The sequence below is a fragment of the Maylandia zebra genome, linkage group LG20 (assembly GCF_041146795.1).
Source record: "Maylandia zebra isolate NMK-2024a linkage group LG20, Mzebra_GT3a, whole genome shotgun sequence".
NCBI classification, from domain to species: Eukaryota; Metazoa; Chordata; class Actinopteri; order Cichliformes; family Cichlidae; genus Maylandia; species Maylandia zebra.
In genome coordinates, this window is record NC_135186.1 from 26,336,942 (window position 1) to 26,354,854 (window position 17,913).

Here is a 17,913-nt window from a genome sequence, read left to right on the forward strand (position 1 = left end):
AGCAGCTGGGCCTGATGGCAGGATGTTTTCAACAGCATGTGCTTCAGACAGGACTCTCCAGGGAGCTGCACAGTCCTGCAAGAAAACACTTCGCCACACTTCGGCGGTTTCAAGCCCTTCTTCACTCTTATATTGCATGTGCTCCTTGTATGTACACACAAAAGAGAGCAGGATTTACGCTTTTTTCCCCCTGTTTGTTTGGCTAATCCCCAATATTTAAGTAATCCTGATATGGGCAAACCTTTCAGCACACTCTCAAAGAAATTAGAAACACTGGTGTCAAAGTTACAGTTAAAGTAACTAAAGTGGTGATACAGAAATGTTTTGATTCCACCAAAAACATACCACATATTTCAAATATGAAACCTTCAACTGTGTGCTGATGTGCGGTTCAGTGTGTGGTATCAGGAAATCTACAAGGAAATAAATCCATCCAGCGTTTATATTATCTGCTTAGCTTTCTGTGAATGGTTGAGTCAGAGGGGAAGCAGTTGTTTGGCATTAAAGGTTATTTATATGCATTCAGGAGTGTAGAGATGGTCAAGATGACCTGCTGAAGTTCAAAATGAGCATTGAATTTGGAAGATGCGCAATTTAAGCGATCTTATGGTTTTTAGTACAAGATGATCCGAGTACGTCTGAGATTTACAGAGAATTGTCTACAACGAAGAGAATATCCAGCGAGCGGCAGTTCTCCGGGTGAAAATGTCTTGGTGATGTCAGTGGAGAATGCCAGACTGCTTGCTTTAACGTTTAACGAAAAATGTTTTTTGGTTGGATGAGTCTCAGTTTTCGCTGCAACATTCGGATGGTATCATCATGTCAACATGGAGCAAAATCTCTTTCGTTCTGAAGTCAAAGCGGGTACAACCCAAAAGCAGCGCTTTCCCCAAGTATTACAGCAAAGATATTCAGCAACGGTTTGAAAAATATGAAGATTACAATTTAAAAATGTATTTTCAATCGAACATTAGCAGGATTTACTAGAACTAACCCAAACCAGCAACCCACGTTTGAAACCACAGGTCATCCCTGAAGGATCGTTGTCCACAGAGATGTTTTGTCAGGATGAGAGTTTACAAGATGGATGGTTTTAAGATTGGAGCTGTATACCCAACTGCTCGAGTAGAACATATAATAGTTTTTCTATTGAACTTTGCAAGCAGAACCTTTAAAACTTTCAGTTAAATAGCCAGTTACTAGGTAGTTTTTCCAGATTAGGATAAAACTGAAGCACCTGAAGGAAATCGAACAACTGCGGAGTGGGAGACGGACAGAGAAGAGATGCAAGCATCCAGATATAAAGCTCCGTGGAGAAAGGGCAAAACAGAAATACAGAAATAAGTACTTTCTACTAGATGTGGTTCTTTATTCAACTCACAGTACATTCTACAGATGCACACGTGTTACATCACCTTAATACAACAGAGTCTTGTAATACCTCCTCTTAAAAATGATGAATTGGTCCTAAAAATATAAAGGAACAAATTTAAAGTCACCAAAACTGTACATTATTAAAAAGTCACTTAACACCACATTTGGTTTTTGTCCTTTTTTTTGTTGTTTTTTGAAAAAAAAACAAAAAAAACCCCACTGTCCCTTTAAGTGTAATAGGGAACATCCACGTTTATTTCCTATCAGCGGTGTTGAGTTCAGTGTAAGAAACAAGTTTAAATAAAACCCAGACTGTGGAGTCATCCTGTCGCCTTCATAGCACACCAACCATGCCGTGCAACATTGTACATTGGCCCGTGTACAGCACAAAAAATATGTATCAATAAAAGGAATGTAAGGTTGAAACCCAGGCAGCACTGTGCCCAGCACTTCATCGTCAGCTCCTTTGCAATTCTAGTCTTTAAAAAGAGAGGATTTTAGCCTACTGTAGCCTTTCAGAGGTGTTCGTGTGGTCAGACGAGCTACAGAAAAACGTGTGTGTGTGAGAGAACTGCAGGTCTGAAGCTTTAATACACTCCTGTCAATCTTGATTACAGTGTAAAAGCAAACTTTCATTGTGTGTTCTCGCAAACGGACTATTTAATAAGTGCTTAAAATTACAGTGCCATCCTTTTGGTTGCACACAGTCAGAGACACAGATCAGGTGTAGCTAGCTGAATATTTACTCTTATCACACAGGAAAGTGAAATAAATAGTCTACGACTGACCGACCAACACTAAAAATCCTCCAGTTCCGGAAACCAGTGTCTTTCACACAGCAGCAGGAGATGGGTGTGTGTCTGTGTGTTTGTGTGGGACTGTGTGCATGTTTGTGTGTGGTGGTGGAAAAGTGTTTCACGTGTGCGTGCAAGACTTTAAGTGGAGGTTATACAACGTCTACTCATGACAGTCCAGAAACAGATTCCTTTTAGTTTAACTGGCCTTTTCATAAATCATCTAGACATCTCTATAAGGTAATCTGTACACATTCACTACAAGCTATTGCTATTAAATAATCCCAGCTATTGTAATCTTTATATATATTTATATATAGAATATATAATAAAAATATATTGAGCAAAAAAATTACTTCTAGGCATAAGACCACGTTACATTACATTTCCAATGAACAGGTAAGAAATGGCCCAAGCTCTGAAGAGTTTCGATACGTTTAGTCATTGAGTGGTGGCTAAGCAGGTCCAGTATCCAGCATGATGGCTGCAATAGTGTGATCGGTCCCTGACCTTCAGGGTGAGTCTGAGGGCCAAAATACTCAGGGCCTGAGACCGCGTCATCAACCCACAGCGGGGCTTGACCAAAGGCCTTGCTACGACATGGGGCTCACGTGAAAGGACATGACAGGAGAACGCTAACAAAAATGAGGTGCTGAGGTGAAGATGCGGAGACACGGAACAATGGAAGGTGAACAGAGACTCGTTCTCGCTATCTGCGATGGGGAATGGGTACAAGTTCAACCCAGTTCAGCTTTGGGCCCTTAGAAAAAGGTTAGGCCGGTAGAGGAAACAATAACAGACAAATAGCCAAAATCTATACATATATACCTTTACAGAGAATACACATAGCTGGAAGAAACTCCAGACAGTCTTAGCAGTAATGGAGAGTGTGTGACTGGGACGGTGAAAGCACCAACAGTCTACAGCCCCACCATCAGCGGGGATCGTCGTAGGCTCCTATTTCTCCTTATTTGAGTAGAACTCCGCCCAGCGGCTCTCAAAGAAACGCCTCATCGAATGTCCTGCCATTCCCACCTCTGACGTGTCTTCATTGAAGAGCTCACAGTTGTTGAAGACCAACTGAGCATCTGCTGCAAATTCCTCGCAGCTGAGGTACCTGAGATGAGGATAAACAGGCAGAGAAGCTTAGAACAAGGGACAAATGACTGGCAGGGATTAAAAATGTCTGAAAAATCCAAATCATTGAACTGTATAAAGTAAGAGCAGTTGATCTAACATCATTGTGATCTAAAGACTCTTGTGCTTTTCCATTCAGTTCTCATATAAGAGAGCGAGAGAGAGAAAGACTACCCCCCCCCCCTCCCCACTGCAATGCAGTGAACCCTACGCTTCTTTGCATTAATGAGACGTGCAGCATAATCAGCACTTACCCTCCTTGTAACAGTCTTTCTCTCATGGTGAGGAAGTCCATGGGGTTCTTGATGATTCGGCGGTAACCTGGCACCAGTCGGGGATTGACAGGTTCAAGGAATGGCCAGGCGTCTGCATGAGCCTCCATCTCCATTAGAATGATCCTGGCAGGAATTTTTTTTAAGAGTATTAACACGAATCCCCCGCAATGTAGCTGTCAAAACATCTCAGAAGACTTTAAAATCATATCATGCAGAGCTGGTGCACTCATGGCAGGTGGGACTCACTCGCAGAAGGTGAGGTCGGGTTGGTTGCGTGTTGTCATGCGGCGCCGTTTAGCGCTGCTTCCTTCTCCGGAGTGACGAGAAGATGAGGGAGGTGTCGTCACGTCTTTGTGCCGTGTCATCATTCCGCCACTGCGTCGTGTTGTCACCTCGTCCTCGGAGCTGTCGTCTTCGTAACGTCTCTTCTTCACCCTGGTGCGCTTTTTGGACAAGCGCAGTGAATCGTCTTCATCCTACAAAAAAGGAGAATATTTCTTAAAACGAAGCAATTTCAGGGATACGATCTTAAGATTGAAAAACGGCTCAAAGTGTTATGACGTCAAGAGTGAGAAGAGGAGTTCTCACCTTAGCGACACAAGTGGGACAAAACCAGTCTCCCTCTGGAATCTGGGTGATTTTAGGCCGCAAGCAGTACATGTGGCAGCCACGATCGCAGCCGTCGCACAGCAGCAGGCACTCATCATTGTCTCCCTTCTTGCAAACTTGGCAGGTCTTTAAAAAAAAGAAAAAGAAAGAAAAGAGAGAAGCATTTATCCCATAAAGGTTAGAAACCTTAGGAGTTTGAGAAGAATTTAGTGAAATTAAGTCCAACCAGGCATTTCTAAGATTTCTTACCACTTTAGTCACAGATCTCTCCCAAGCAATGGCCTTTTCCAACTGAAGTAAACACAGACACAGCTGGGGAGCACTACGGCAGCGGTCTAAAGCCTGACGCCATGTCCGCAGTCGAGACGTGATTTCACTTTCCAGACTGGAACAGAAGAAAATTAGTTAACCCCAAAAAAAGAAAAAAAAAAAAGTGTACCATATGAAATGTAGGATTCATTTATCCCATTTAGTCCAGGTTGTTTTTCTCACCTGATGACATCCATGGGATGCTCCTCTCCAGGTGTGGGAGTGAGAGGAGCGAGGCGCATCACTTCTGCGGGGTTCCAGAGCGGCTCCTTCAGGTAGCGTCTCTCGATGTTTCGCTCGAGGTTGGCTAGCCGCAGCACGCCCAGGTCCAGCGGGTGTGTGGCGATTCGCGGCAAGCCAGACCACTCCTTCTTGGTTCGCACGATCCAGTCGTCACGTGGGTCAGCGTCATGTTCGTAGTATTGGAGGTCATCGCGTGTGGAGTCTGGATCTGGGATTGTGTAGGGCTTAAAGGAGACAGAGATAGGAGGAATTTAAGTATCAGTGACTGACTTTAACACACATCGGGTTTCAACAGAGGAAATGTGTTATCAGTGTTTTAAGGTTTACCTGAAATTCGGCCATTGGTGCGTCTGTGGTTGTTTCAGCATCGGTCATAGCGCTCTGAGGAAGTGCCTTGAAAAAACAAAATAAAATAAGTTTTACTACAAAAAATTTAAAAAAAATCTACATGCACATTTGTTGTAACTTAGATACTTTTCTTGTTGCCATTTAAAGTTTACGCATATTCAAACCTAAAGCTGCATCCTGGAGCATTGTATGAATTCTTTGACAGCAGAGACACACACAAAGCAGGGATATCGAGGTCTGCAGAGGATATGAACTTCTTGTGCAAACATTTCCTGCTTTTATTTTCTTTAAATCACATTAATTCACTCCTGTTAAAGCTTTAAGAATACAGAGTGGTTCTGTTTTATTGTGTGGTTTTAGTTGTGATTTTCTACCTTCAAATGGAGGTCAGCAGCAATAACCCGCTGTTCCAGGTCCTCCACCCACTGTAGTGCGCTGATGTCTGTCTCCACTGTTTTCTCCTGCACTTGCCAGGGCTGCTGCAGAGCCTCTAGCAGAGCATCCTTCTCTTCTACCTTCAACTCAAAGATTGGGTCTAATTGGATGAGAAAATCTTAATGAGAACAAATATGGCACAATTATGGGAAAGCTCATAATGATCCAGTTAACAACATTCACCGTTAATCGGTTTGGTGCATATCTCGGCCAAGCTCTCCATGTGTTTGGCTAAATGCTTATGGAGCACCTTCTCCCTGATGCCTCTTGGATGGAGGGACTGCAAGGTGATAAACAGTTCCTCTGGGGTCTTGATCCACCACCAGCCACGCACCATTGCTGGAGGGGGGAAAGAAAAAGAAGCAAAATTAAACACATTAAACAAGTGAAAAAAGAAACCAAAAACACAGGAAGAGTATGTCACCCCAGAAAACAGTGAAGGCCACAGAAATCTTCATGCATATTTATGGAATTCAAATAATTTCTGAGGTAAAACTGATACATTTCAGTACTTACATGCTGGGATAGGCTTGACCACTAGCTGTGTGAAGTACTGCTGTTCAAGCTCCTGGAAAACTGAGTTTGGTGGGCGGCCGCGGCGTTTTGCTGCAGCTCCACGGGGCCCTCTGCGGGCAGGACTGCTCCCTCTGCTGCCTCTCCTTCGCCTGCGAGCTGGTCTGGCAGGTGTGGCAGGAGTGGATGGAGCTGGAAGATTGGGAGTTGGAAGGAGCTGAGGGTTTGTTGGTGGAGAACTGGCTGGGACAGCACAACCAGGGCCTGTAGGTGGAATGTCCTGTAGTGCTGGTGGTGCTGGAACCACAGGGTCAGCAGGAGGTAGGCAAGGCAAAAGTGGGTCCGGCTAAGAAGGAGGAGATTATTGATTTTTACATTATACAGACTGTGCATTGTTGTAATATTTACTATCATCATTCTGGTGGCTAACCTGCACGAGTGGAGCAGTAAGTGCAGACAGAGCACTCGGGATCTGCGGGAGAAGTTTGGGGGGTGAGCTGGGTGAAGTGGGCGTCTGGAGCTCAGTCAGAGAGTTATCATCACACGGTTGTTTGGGGAGCAGGTTGAACCACTGTCCTTGCTTCTCTGCCATCTCTTTAACACTCTCCTCCGGTCGATTACCCTCTGGAGCTTCCCCTGCTGATGAGCATGTGCCATTCATCACTGCTTCCTGTGATTGGCTGAGCCAGCTCTGGAAAGCCGCTTGTGTGAGGTCTTGTGTCCCGCTATTTGGTGATCCTGGCCCTTCCTCACTCCGGGACCTGACGCTACTTCTACGCCGGCGGCGGATTTTTGCTGTGCGGAGGTGAAGCTCAACTTCAGGTTTGATTTTCCGGGGACGTCCGCGTCCTCTCGGCCTGCTCATGAGGGATGCAGTGCCCGGGAGGGGATCCTCCTCCTCCGCAGAGAAGGTCTGGGCCTGGCCTGGGGTCGCAGAAGTCGGAGAGGAAGGCAGAGTAGGAGGAGGAGTGGTTGGTAAGGGAGCTTCCTCAACTTTGGGCTCCTTTTTGGGCTCTTTTTTAAGGAAGGTGACAGGCACCTCCGCTATAAGGACTTCTCCAGAAGCTACAAGATAGAACAGTAAGGAAATGCTGAAGTAACGACAGACAAGTCAAGGGTTTATAAAGCATAAATATTCGAGTTTAGACTCAGACTTACTCAGCAGCTCTTCAGGGCCCTCGACGAGAACTCCTCCAAGGTGAGGTAGGGCCAAATATCTGCGCCGGTAACGGTCCTGCCCCAGCAGTATGGCCCGCATGGAATGAGATGACTGTAGCAGCTTTTTACGGAAAAACGCTTGGCGCTGTGGAGGATTAAGAGCAAAGGAATATTTAATATTAAGCAACAAACATGTATACAGCACTGTGCCTGTGTCATATCAGCTTTACCTTAGTTAGCTTATCTATCTGCCTTTCAAGCTCTGGAATGCTAGCATTGGTAGGGCTCTCGCTCTGCAGCAAAGAAGGAGTTCAATTAGTCTCAAGTGCATGCATGATCGTGCTGTAGTTAAAACAGTAGAGCTGAAACATACATCACTGAGTTTGGGTTCTTCTTTGCGTGCACGGCGGTTCCCTCTCTCAAGGATTACACCACTCTCCTCCAGGCTGAGGTTCTCCTCCTCAGCTACTCTTGCACTACGCCTCCTCTCCTCAAAACACAGCTCTTCCTCTGAGCGTCCTGTACGACGTGATAGCACCGCCTTCAGCCTGGCAGGAGGAAAACAAGTCCAACATTTAATACTGCTTGGATAAGTAGCAGAACTGAAAATAAGCGTTTAAGAACATTGATCTTACTTTCGGAGTTTCCCCTCAATGATCCACTTGTTCTTCCTGTAGGTTGTCATATTCTCCACTGTGTTGTCAATATCACTGAAATTTAAAACAAACACTGATCTTACTATTTCTTGAGTAAACTCTCCCTTTAAGCAGTCTTAGAACAAGTAATCATCTTGAACATACTTGATCACAGTGTTACTGCTGTTAAGCTCTTCCACAAGGAAACCCAGGATGGCTGCCTTGGTGTCAGGAGGCAGGGCGTGAAATGGTTTGGTTCTCAGGGTGTTGCACACTTCTGTCTCATAGCCATGAGCTTCCAAAAAAATGCGAAGTACTTCTGAAACTGTGCTGCGGCTCAGCTCCAACTCAACCAGCTTTTCCCCAAGGATCTTTACCGACTGGAGATTAAAGAAAAACTCAGACTAACGGGTTTCCGCCACATACCAAATGGGGGTACATTAATAAGCAGAATGCTTGAAGTGTATCACACACACCTGATAATACGATGGTAGGCCTGGATCATGTAGTGCAGCCTCCACCAGCTTTATCAGTAGATCCTGCAGCTCTCCTTGGCTGTCACCCAGGCCCAGGAGGCCTTCCTGCAGGGTAGCAAGGCTGGGGATGTCCTTGGGTATGTTGAGACCGATCACCTTTCCATACCCGTGTAAGAACTCTACCACAGCCAGACAGTGAGCAAAAGCTGTTCCAGAAAGCACCACACCAGGAATACGGGACAGCTCCGGGAGGGGCTATTGGAAACAAAGTTCAAAGGTCACAAAACATCAGTTTTTACATCAAAATTTAAAAAAAAAAACATTTTCTAAAAAGGGGGTTAAATTAAAACTCACTTTGTGATCAGTGAGACACATATCCTCTGTGGGCTTCTTCAGCTCTTCGGCTATCAACTGCTGCCTCTTCCGCTCCTCCATCCGTCGCTGGGCCTGTGCTCTCCGCTCTGCTGCCCTCTTAGCAGCCAGAACAGCCTGAGCTGCAGCCTCTGCCTCCGCCTGAGCTTTAGCCAGGGCCTTGGCTTTACTCCGAGCCCCCAGCACCCTCTTACCCTGGGCCACCCTTTCCGTGTCAGTCTGCTGAACCGGTGGGGTGGGCTCAACCTTAATTGACCTCCTCCGGCCGAGATTCTTAGGCTCTGCAGCAGACTCTGATGCCGGCTGTGAAGCCTGTGGCGCTGATGGGTCAGTTGGTTCAGCCTTTGCCTCTAGGTGCTGGGCCTCTTGCTCGAGCTAAAACAAAAATGAATAAAATAAAATAAAATAAGAAATAAACACAAAATGATGAAGAGGTGGAGGTGATAAAGATGTGCGTCTGAAGACACGAGTGTTAAGCATTTTTCTTTACCTTTGCTCTCTTTTTTTCATCTCTCATTTTCTTAATCTTTGCATCCTCCCTTCTTTTCATTCTTGCCTAAAAAAACAATAAATAAACGGCACCAACAAAATCAGGATGATAAATGAATAGTGTAACAGATCAGGATTACAATCAACTTGATCTACATACCTTTCTTTTCATTTTCTTTTTGATTTTAGCCAATTTCTCCTTTTCCTCCTCTGTGAGAGCTTCTATTTTTAAACACAGGGAATTAAAAATTATTTAGTCGCAGTAGAAAGAATGAGTTTATATAATGAGCAAAGACATTACGCACAACTTCTTTACTCACCCTTGGCTTCAAGTCGTTTAAGCAGCTTGGCATCAACCTTGCTAAGGAAATCAATCATCTTCGGTTTAGGAGGTCTACCGGGGCGACGGACCTGTCCTCCCTTTACCGCACGAACCCTGCGAGGTTTTTCTTTATCGGGATTTGGAGGTCGACCACGACGACCAGTGATGGCCATGATCATAGAGGGAACTTCCTCATTAGCCAGAAGGACCCACTTCACACCCTATAAAACACAGAGAAAACAGACTTTCAAAAACAATTTTCCTATATATTTTTTAAGCATTTTTAATACCTAAAGTTTAACTGTTGAGTATTTGAATACTTTATAGTTCTAATGTGAAAATATACAGACCTCGGGAGTTTCTCTCTCTTCGTAGAAGTCTCCAACAGGCATGCGTGGACTGAAGCTGAAGTGTTCTCGCGTGACCACACTGTCTGTGTGTTTCTTCAAGTACTGTGTCATTAAGTAATAAAGACACAGCCGGAGAAGCATGAGACAAAAATCCGAGTTTTAACATAATATAAAACCATAAATGAGAAGACCATGATTTTAAGAGTTTCAAATAACTTTTTAAGAATAATTAAAAAGTTCTGGGAAATTCACCTTGATAATTTCTGGAAACTGTTTCATCCTCCTTCCACAAGGAGTATAGTACCAAGTTTCGCCCTTCATCCGGTTCTCCATTTTCTTCACACGAATCTCTCTCTTCCAACTACAATTAAAACAGCATTGATCATTACAGTCTTGTCATACCTTTTTCCAACTAATTTAAGGATATTTTTGTAAACAACAAATATGAATTTATCATCTTTCCAGATATACGTCTGGTTTAGTTTGTTTACATCTAGGTTTCCATGGTATCACATTTGGCTAGCAAGGACAAAACCTCACTGAAAAATTGACATTGTTAATGAAGACGTTTTTATAATAATTTAACTTGACATCAGTTATTAAAGCTTCAGCAAAGATAAGCGTGCTCACTAAATCCAAATAGCGCTTCTGTCATGTGAATATTTGACTGTGTTGACTTAGAATTTTTTTTTATATGACGAGTTCTGACTGAATTTGTGTCGTGTAAAAGCTCAATAAACAGTAAAAGGAAACTTTACCCGTGCAGCAGAGGGAACTGGACCTGCTCCTCTGTTGCCACTCTTCGTCTGCCAGATTCACCTGTTCCAACAAACCAAAGGTTTACCATCAAACTCTTAAACAGTGACATCTTCTTTCAACAAAATGGCCTTTTCATTACCTGCAGTGGAGCTGTCGTCGTTTTCATCAGCATCATCACCAGCTGTTTCTGCATCTTGTTTCTTCACCCTTTTCATCTTCTTGGCTTTCTCGACTGTTGGGCTGATAGATGAAGCGTTGGCCAAAACAGCGTCAATCGTGGCTGTTATTGGATCAACCTCTTCTGTGGAAGGCCCAGCCTCCCCAGATGTTTCGTGCGCATCAACCTTTAGAGACTTCTTTCTCTTTCTGCCCTTAGCTGGCTCCACATTAGTCCCTTCCTGTTCGTTAGACTTCATTTTCTCCACCTTTGGGGTTCGACCCCGAGGCTTCGGCTGGACCTCCTCTGGAGCTGAACACAAAAGAGAAAAAAAATATTGTAAGGTAAAATCTAATACTATTAGAATAGCACTCTGTTGGAAGTCGACTGTTAAATACCTGCAGGTTTAATCCATATTGCCTTAGTAGTTCGAGGTTTGCGTGGTTTCCCTGGGGTTTTCAGATTTCCTCCGGCAGCTGGCAAAGTCTGATCAGTAACTTGTTGGAGTGGGTGTACAGCAGGGCTCTGTGCTGGGGTACTGAAGGCGATGAAGTTCTCATCTCTCATCTTGAAACTTGGTGGTGTCATTGTGTCATCAGCAGCGATTTTAGTATTAATGCCTCCAGATGAGTCTGGTGTATCATGTCCTCTGGGATCCCAGCCTGCTTCAGGTCCTGAGAATGAACAGAGCTCAAGACTAAGTAAGTGATGTTAGGCGTACAGTTCCAACAGAGAAAAGAATATTCTGATAAAGAATAATACTCTATTATTTAAACTGACAACTTCTTCCTGTCAAATGATGCCATACTAGTTTTAATGATCAGAAAAGAAATAACTGTACCTTGCTGAGATGACACAAACAAGTGTGTGTTGGACACATCACTCAAATCAACAGGAGGCTCTTCAGTCTGAGAGGTGTTGTCTAGAGAAGACTCCATCACTGATTCTCCTGTAATTTCGCAGCCGTTCCTGGTTTCTTCTGCTTCTGAGGTCTCTCCTTCCCTGGTGGAGTCTAATGTGTTGTCTCTGGAGTCTTCCACAGAAAAGCTGCTATCTACAGAGTTGTCAAATATACTAGATGGCTCCTCTTCTGCGCAGGAAGTGTTGTCAAACTGAGAATTGCCCTTTCTCACGTGAAAGCTGTTGTCAAAGTGAGTCGAGTCCTCTATCCATGAGCTATCACCGCCTAAAAGAGAGGTCTTTTCTAAAGTAGAGTCGACACTGATTCCAGAGGGGGTGTTGCAGGTTGAATTGCCGTCATACTGAGAGGCCGGATGCGAAGAGTTTGCAAAGCTTGTCCTGCTAAGGTATGGAGACTTTCTGAGAGGAGCTTGGTCTATCGTGCAGTCCTCTGCTGCCCAGACATCACTTGGCATGTGGTGATTTTCAGAATCTGTTTGCCCATTCTTGGGCTTTTGATCAGGAGCGAGTGTGGTTTGTAAAGTTTTCCCAGGAAGCTCAGAGAGGGATTTGGGTGGCTGACTTTCAGATTTATGACTCTCAGGTGCTTCCAGCTGTGGCATCCTTACCAGGCCTGAATCAAGCAAAGGGAGGTGTTCCTCTGCGTTTTCATTTCTTTTATCAGCTAGTGCTTTCCTGTCCTCACAATGGCCATGGTGCTCAGACTTGGAAGGTGACTGCTTTAGCACACGAGGAGGAGCGGTGTTAGGAGGATGTCGCTCAAGGTCAGAACTTTGGACCACTCCAGAAGATGTACCCGTTACAGGAGGAACAGACACCAAGGCAGGAGGGCTGGGTAGGGGTGCAGTCCTGGAGGCTTGAGTGGTTAGAAGAGGTAGGGTAGACAGAGGTCTCACTGTAGGACTTACATGGTCAGTGATCGAGGGCAAATTCATGCCCCCTGGTGGTGATGAAGCAATGGAAAGACCCAAATCAACAGCTTGAGGAGTGTATTTCTGACCCTGCAGTGTGAATGCTGGTTCACTGCCAACTAGAGGAGTTTTTTCCACTGAAGAGGGTGATGCAGATGGCAATGAGCAAGGGCCAGGTGGTGTCAAGGTTGAAGGTCCCAATAAAGACATCTGAGATGGAGCTAAACCGCCAGATAAGGAATTTGCAGCCACAGAGTCAGAAATCAGTTTTGGGGGTCCAGGCTTTTCATGTTGACCTCCAGATGCATCAGAGAAACGTGGTGGCATCAAAGGTGGCTTAGATTCTTGAACCATTTGCCTCTCAACCAACAAGCTGGGTTCAGAGTAAGTAGATGCAGACACTATGGAAGGAGGCGACTGTTGTACAGGAAGTCCAGAAACAGTTGCAGGCTTTTGATGAAATGCAGACTCCAATGATGAAGAGACTGAAGAAACTGCTGCAGGTCTAGACAAACTATCAGTCGAAGCAAGAGGTGTAGACAGCTTTGAAGGTGATACAGGAAGCGATGAGGTGGATGAAGACCCCACTAACAGATGCTTGAATCCTGCAGGTGATATATCACTCATGCCAGGAGGGGGAGGCCTGAGGCCTTGAACCATCAGGGGAGGAGAAGAGAGCCTGGGAGCAGCTGTTGGAGATGGGGCAAAGGATACACTGGGAGGTGTTGATATTTGTGGTGAAGTAGATTCTACATCAGGAGACGAAATTATAGTGGGTCCAGCCTCAGATGTAGGAGATCCAGAGAAAGCAGGAGCTGCAGACACCTGAGGTGGTGTTGAGGACTTGGTTAAAGAAACAGATGTATTTGCTGTAGCCACAGAGAGCTGCGACTGAGGAGGTGGGTTAACAGCTGGATCTCTGACTGGGGAAGACATTTCTGGGCGCTGAGCTGCTGGCTGTTCCGAAAGCTGACGATAATCACTCGGAGGACCCACATGAGCAGCAGGAGGTTTGGATTGGTGACTATCAGTCTTGGGTAGCCTCTGGGCAACAGGTGACCTATCACTGCCGTTGTAGCTTGTGTCTACCTCCCTGACAGTTTCCCTCGTATGCCCTAAAATAAGGAGGGGAAAAAAACATAGCAAAACTGTTAATATAATGCGAGATTGTTGTACACTGAAACACATGGTTTTTATTCTCATACTAAACATAGATAGTGAAAATAAAAAAAATAATAATAATTTCGACTGATCAGACATTAAACATAGTCAAACATTGGCACCTGCTGGTTAAATAATGGCACTGTCCCCAATAATAAATAATGTCAACGAGTGACGTAATACTGAACACTGTATTAACTAAGACTGGAAATATTTTCTGTTTTATTATGAATTAAACACTTGATGATTTATTTATCCTTTTCCAGGAATTAAAAGGTGACTCATTAAATTGCAATATTTTGTCTAAATACATTTGGCTTTCTGATTACCAGGACAAAACATCAGCTGTTTCTGTTGGTCAAGTAATCAATTCACATTTAACAACTAACACAGTCTATCACAGTTATTTGTATCACTCAAAAGCTGGCATTAAAATGAGGAAATAGACTATACACAGATTGATTAAATTGATTGAAACTGCAAAAAACAAAAATATATTTAAGGGTCACCTTGCATTGGAGAGGACATCCCCACATTGCTAGAGTGGGGGCTCCGTTCCCTGCTGTGGCCCTTTGGAGATCCACTATCCTGCACAGCTGATGGTGACATCATTTGTGCTGAGGACATCCCCACGGGCAGAGGGCTGCCAGTGCTCCCTCTGCCTAAGCTGTGGTGCTGAGGGCTGCCACGTGGAGGAGTGAAATTCTGAGAAGCTGGAGGCATCATCTGAGCCTGGGCTTGTGGCTGAGTTTGCTGTTGTGGTGGCGGCTGCTGCTGCTGCTGCTGGGGTGATGACAGGGACGGGTGCTGATGCTGGTAATACGGCATCCCATTCGGCATCATGCCGTAATGCTGTGGTTGCTGGTGCTGCTGGTGGCGGTGGTGTGGGAGAGGCTGGGAGGAATGGAAGTGTTGTTGTGATGCCTGATGAGGGGTTGCCTGTAAGGACTGCTGCTGGTGATGCTGTGGTGGTGTAATCCCAGGATGTGCTTGACTCTGGTAGGTCCCATACATGCCATGGGAATTATAACTCATCTGCTGGGTGCCAGGGTTACTCCTGTTCCAGTACTGGTTCCCCGTGAGAGGCATGTTCGCTGGGCCTGAAACAGGGGCCTGATGGGAGCTTTCTATCCCCCCATTCAGCTGGTACTGTCCATGACCCTGGAACTGATGCTGTGACTGAGGCTGAACCATCCCAGGTGTAGACTGCTTCTGATGCATCCCATGCGCAGGAGAGTTGCTCACAGCTGGGCCATACTGAGGGTGCCCTCCCCACAAGTAGTCATAGCCCACGCTGCTCTGGTGGTGGTTGCTCAAGTGTGGATAAGGGGCCGATGGTGGGTGGGAACCAGGGACACTGGATCCGAGTACAGTAGTGACGCCATTCACATTCATTTCGCCATTCATATCTGTTAGTAAGAAATACAAGTTGAAAAAAAGCTATAATGGTAAAAATCTGTCTCTGAGTCACTGAGATCTGGGGCCTGTACTGCAAAGCAATTTCAACATACCCAAGACATCATTCCCTTATCTGGTTTCACACTTTGTCAATCAGGCTAAGTGGTCAATATGGTTACCAACTCCATAAATCAAGCCAGGGTTTCCCAATCTAGCTATGACCATGTGCACATTAAAAGGGTGACAATGGCAGCATTTGACCAATCATCCACAAATCTACTGAAGGTAGAGTACTGATGTTACAAAGGAATAAAATTAAAATATTAAAAAAAAACTATAAGGAGTTTTAACACATAATACAGACTGAAAGCAGTGTGTGGGCATGTGAGAGAGGAAAAGGATAGTATTACAATTGTTGTATGAACGTGTGCGGACTTTAAGTGATATAGTCAGTAAGACTGGAAAAGGCCCAGTATGCCAAAAACATCTGGCCTAACTGAAGCAAGAAAGAAAAGCTGGAAAAAATGCTGCGTAAGTTACCAGGCGTTTCAGTATTACAGTTCATTCAATGTCAAGATGTGCCTAAGACACTTCTAGCTTTCTCTTTCAACTGCAGCCCAAGTGATGTCAAGTGTTTTGAGAAGAAGGAAACAGCACACACACAAAAAGTTCAAACCGGTCAGGGTACTTTTTCCTACTTGTAGTTTGTGGAAATGTCATCAGTTTCATGGCTTAGGTGAGCACCGCATAAATATATTAAGGATAATATAACAATAAATATCATTGCAGGAAACAAAAAAACATCAGGAATGATAAAGTCTCACCTGAAGAAAAGGGAAATCTGAGTTTCTTAATTGATGTTCAGCAAATAAAAGCAAAAATTTCAGTTTCTAAAACCTCTAGGTCTTTTCTCCAAAGAAATGCTCTAGTGATGAATTCATATACCTGATGTTGTCTTATCTTGAACATAAACCGCTCTAGCAGGTGAGTTCTGCACTATAAGTTACCACGGTGATATATTCCAAGTTGAACAACAATCCTACCATTGAAAACCCAGGGTTTTAACCCTGTAGTTCTCAGTAAGAACTCAGTAAGCCCCCTAATCCCACTTTATGGTAAAGGCCACAATTTTTTTCTTTTATATATAAACAGTAAGGTTCATTTTATTCTAAGGTGCAGAAATACTCACTCTTCCCCTGCTGAGGAAAACTCATGGAGGACCCGTTAGTATAAAGAGAATCCCCTGAGGAGAGTTTCAGTCCTGAGTTTGCTGAAGAGTGAGTGCCATAGTTGAAATGATTATTTGAATCCATCTGAAAAACATCAAAAATAAATAAATAGTTAATTTATTAAATGTATTCATTCAGTCTGCTACCTAATGTTAGTCTACAGTATGACGTATGGAAGCGGTGCAGGTACTGAGCACGGATTAAATGTGTGAGAATCTGCATGACCAAATGGCTCTCAAACATATTATTTAATTCATTTTCGCTTCTTTTCGTGCACTTTTGAAGGCAGTCGACGCTACGTAATGCGTGCTATTTCTTCCACGAAATGTCTTTCCTCGGTGATTCTGGCAGCTGCGGCTTGTGACAGGCAGCACCATTTCGCTCCAACAACAACCGTCAAAATGTCGCAGCCAGCAACAGCAGATGCCAGGCCCTAGCGAGTGTAATGGACAAACGGGATATTACGATAGAAGCTCATCATTACCGCTGATGAGGCACTGCTGCTGCTAACACGAGCTCAGGCTCTTCAGGTCTACGGTGATAAATGTACGGCCCAGACACAAACAGTCTGAAGACCCGGCGGCCTCAGCTCAATAACAATGGGAGTGATAATATTTCACACCGTGAGGCCTGGATAATTGTTTTCTACGCCACTCTCCGTTTAAAGGCTGTCTGCAATGCATAAATAGCCCTCAGGACACTTGATTTCCTATTTCAGTAAGGCCGTTGCAATAGCAGGCGTTAGCTTGTCGCGCTAGCTGCGCTAACAAACGAACAAACCCCCATTTCTACCACTTGCGAGTCAACTGAGCTAACCATTGATAACGTTGGATACAAGTTCAACTCTTCAAAAAGCCATTCAGACAGTTTATTTTAACGTGAAATTCCGTGCGAAAACCCACCCCGCTCCAGTTCCAAGGTTATTTAGCTAAATCATCACAAAAGAGCCTAGCTAACATACGCTAGCCACGTAGCTAACTTAATAGCATCCTTTACGTTTATCCAGAGTAAGCGCTGCGATGTTAGCTCATAGCCGGGTAGCAGGTACCATAACCACGCTACGTTGGATCCATGATGCCCATCAGTGATAGAGAGCTCCGCGAACGAAATAAATATCCACCGGTCTGCCGGTAATGACCAACATCAACCCCCTCATCAGGCTCGCTAGTTAACAGATGGAGGCGTGCTCCCCTTTTGTTCACGGGCTAACGTTAGCTAGCAGCCAGATGAAGTTACATTGTTTACGCTGCGAGCACAGACAATTTTCACAGAGCATCACGATCCTCCCACACTTCCACCGTCCAAAGTTTCCCCGATATTTCTCTAAAAGCGTGTCCGACCTTTCAGTCCTCGGGTCCCGAAGGCGCAGGTGTCTCTAAACGTTCTTCTTAACGGATGTGCGGGTGAAGATGGCAAGGCGATAAATAATAAACAACTATTCCCCTAACCTTTGGGTTTTAAATTAGCAAACATGGCTGGTGTGGTCCGGTGCAGCCATGATCACAGAACAGAGCGAACAGGAGCAAATGTCCCAACAA

The 17,913-nt window shown here is 44.6% G+C and overlaps 1 protein-coding gene across 4 annotated transcripts; it reads right to left on the reverse strand.

Annotated features, from left to right (window-relative positions):
• Positions 1-1,345: 1,345 nt before the first annotated feature.
• On the reverse strand, positions 1,346-17,896 carry baz2a (bromodomain adjacent to zinc finger domain, 2A). Of its 4 annotated transcripts, none has more exons than XM_023154870.3 (30): positions 17,716-17,896; positions 16,336-16,459; positions 14,258-15,157; positions 11,597-13,702; positions 11,154-11,429; positions 10,738-11,067; positions 10,598-10,658; positions 10,092-10,200; positions 9,840-9,941; positions 9,488-9,710; positions 9,328-9,389; positions 9,169-9,234; positions 8,661-9,053; positions 8,307-8,561; positions 7,996-8,210; positions 7,831-7,905; positions 7,569-7,743; positions 7,426-7,488; positions 7,196-7,340; positions 6,468-7,102; positions 6,041-6,383; positions 5,708-5,863; positions 5,464-5,624; positions 5,069-5,134; positions 4,682-4,965; positions 4,439-4,574; positions 4,169-4,315; positions 3,827-4,056; positions 3,560-3,703; positions 1,346-3,285 (listed from the first exon to the last, which is right to left on the reverse strand). In XM_023154870.3, exons 2-30 carry the CDS (start codon positions 16,457-16,459, stop codon positions 3,126-3,128), a joined length of 8,142 nt encoding a protein of 2,713 aa, XP_023010638.3. In that variant the 5' UTR covers positions 17,716-17,896; the 3' UTR covers positions 1,346-3,125. The 4 variants fall into 4 exon arrangements, with proteins under 4 accessions (XP_023010638.3, XP_076734782.1, XP_076734780.1 ...); XM_076878667.1 differs by having other exon boundaries at positions 17,824-17,844; XM_076878665.1 differs by lacking the exon at positions 17,716-17,896 and adding an exon at positions 17,372-17,589.
• Between the last annotated feature and the right edge of the window lie 17 nt (positions 17,897-17,913).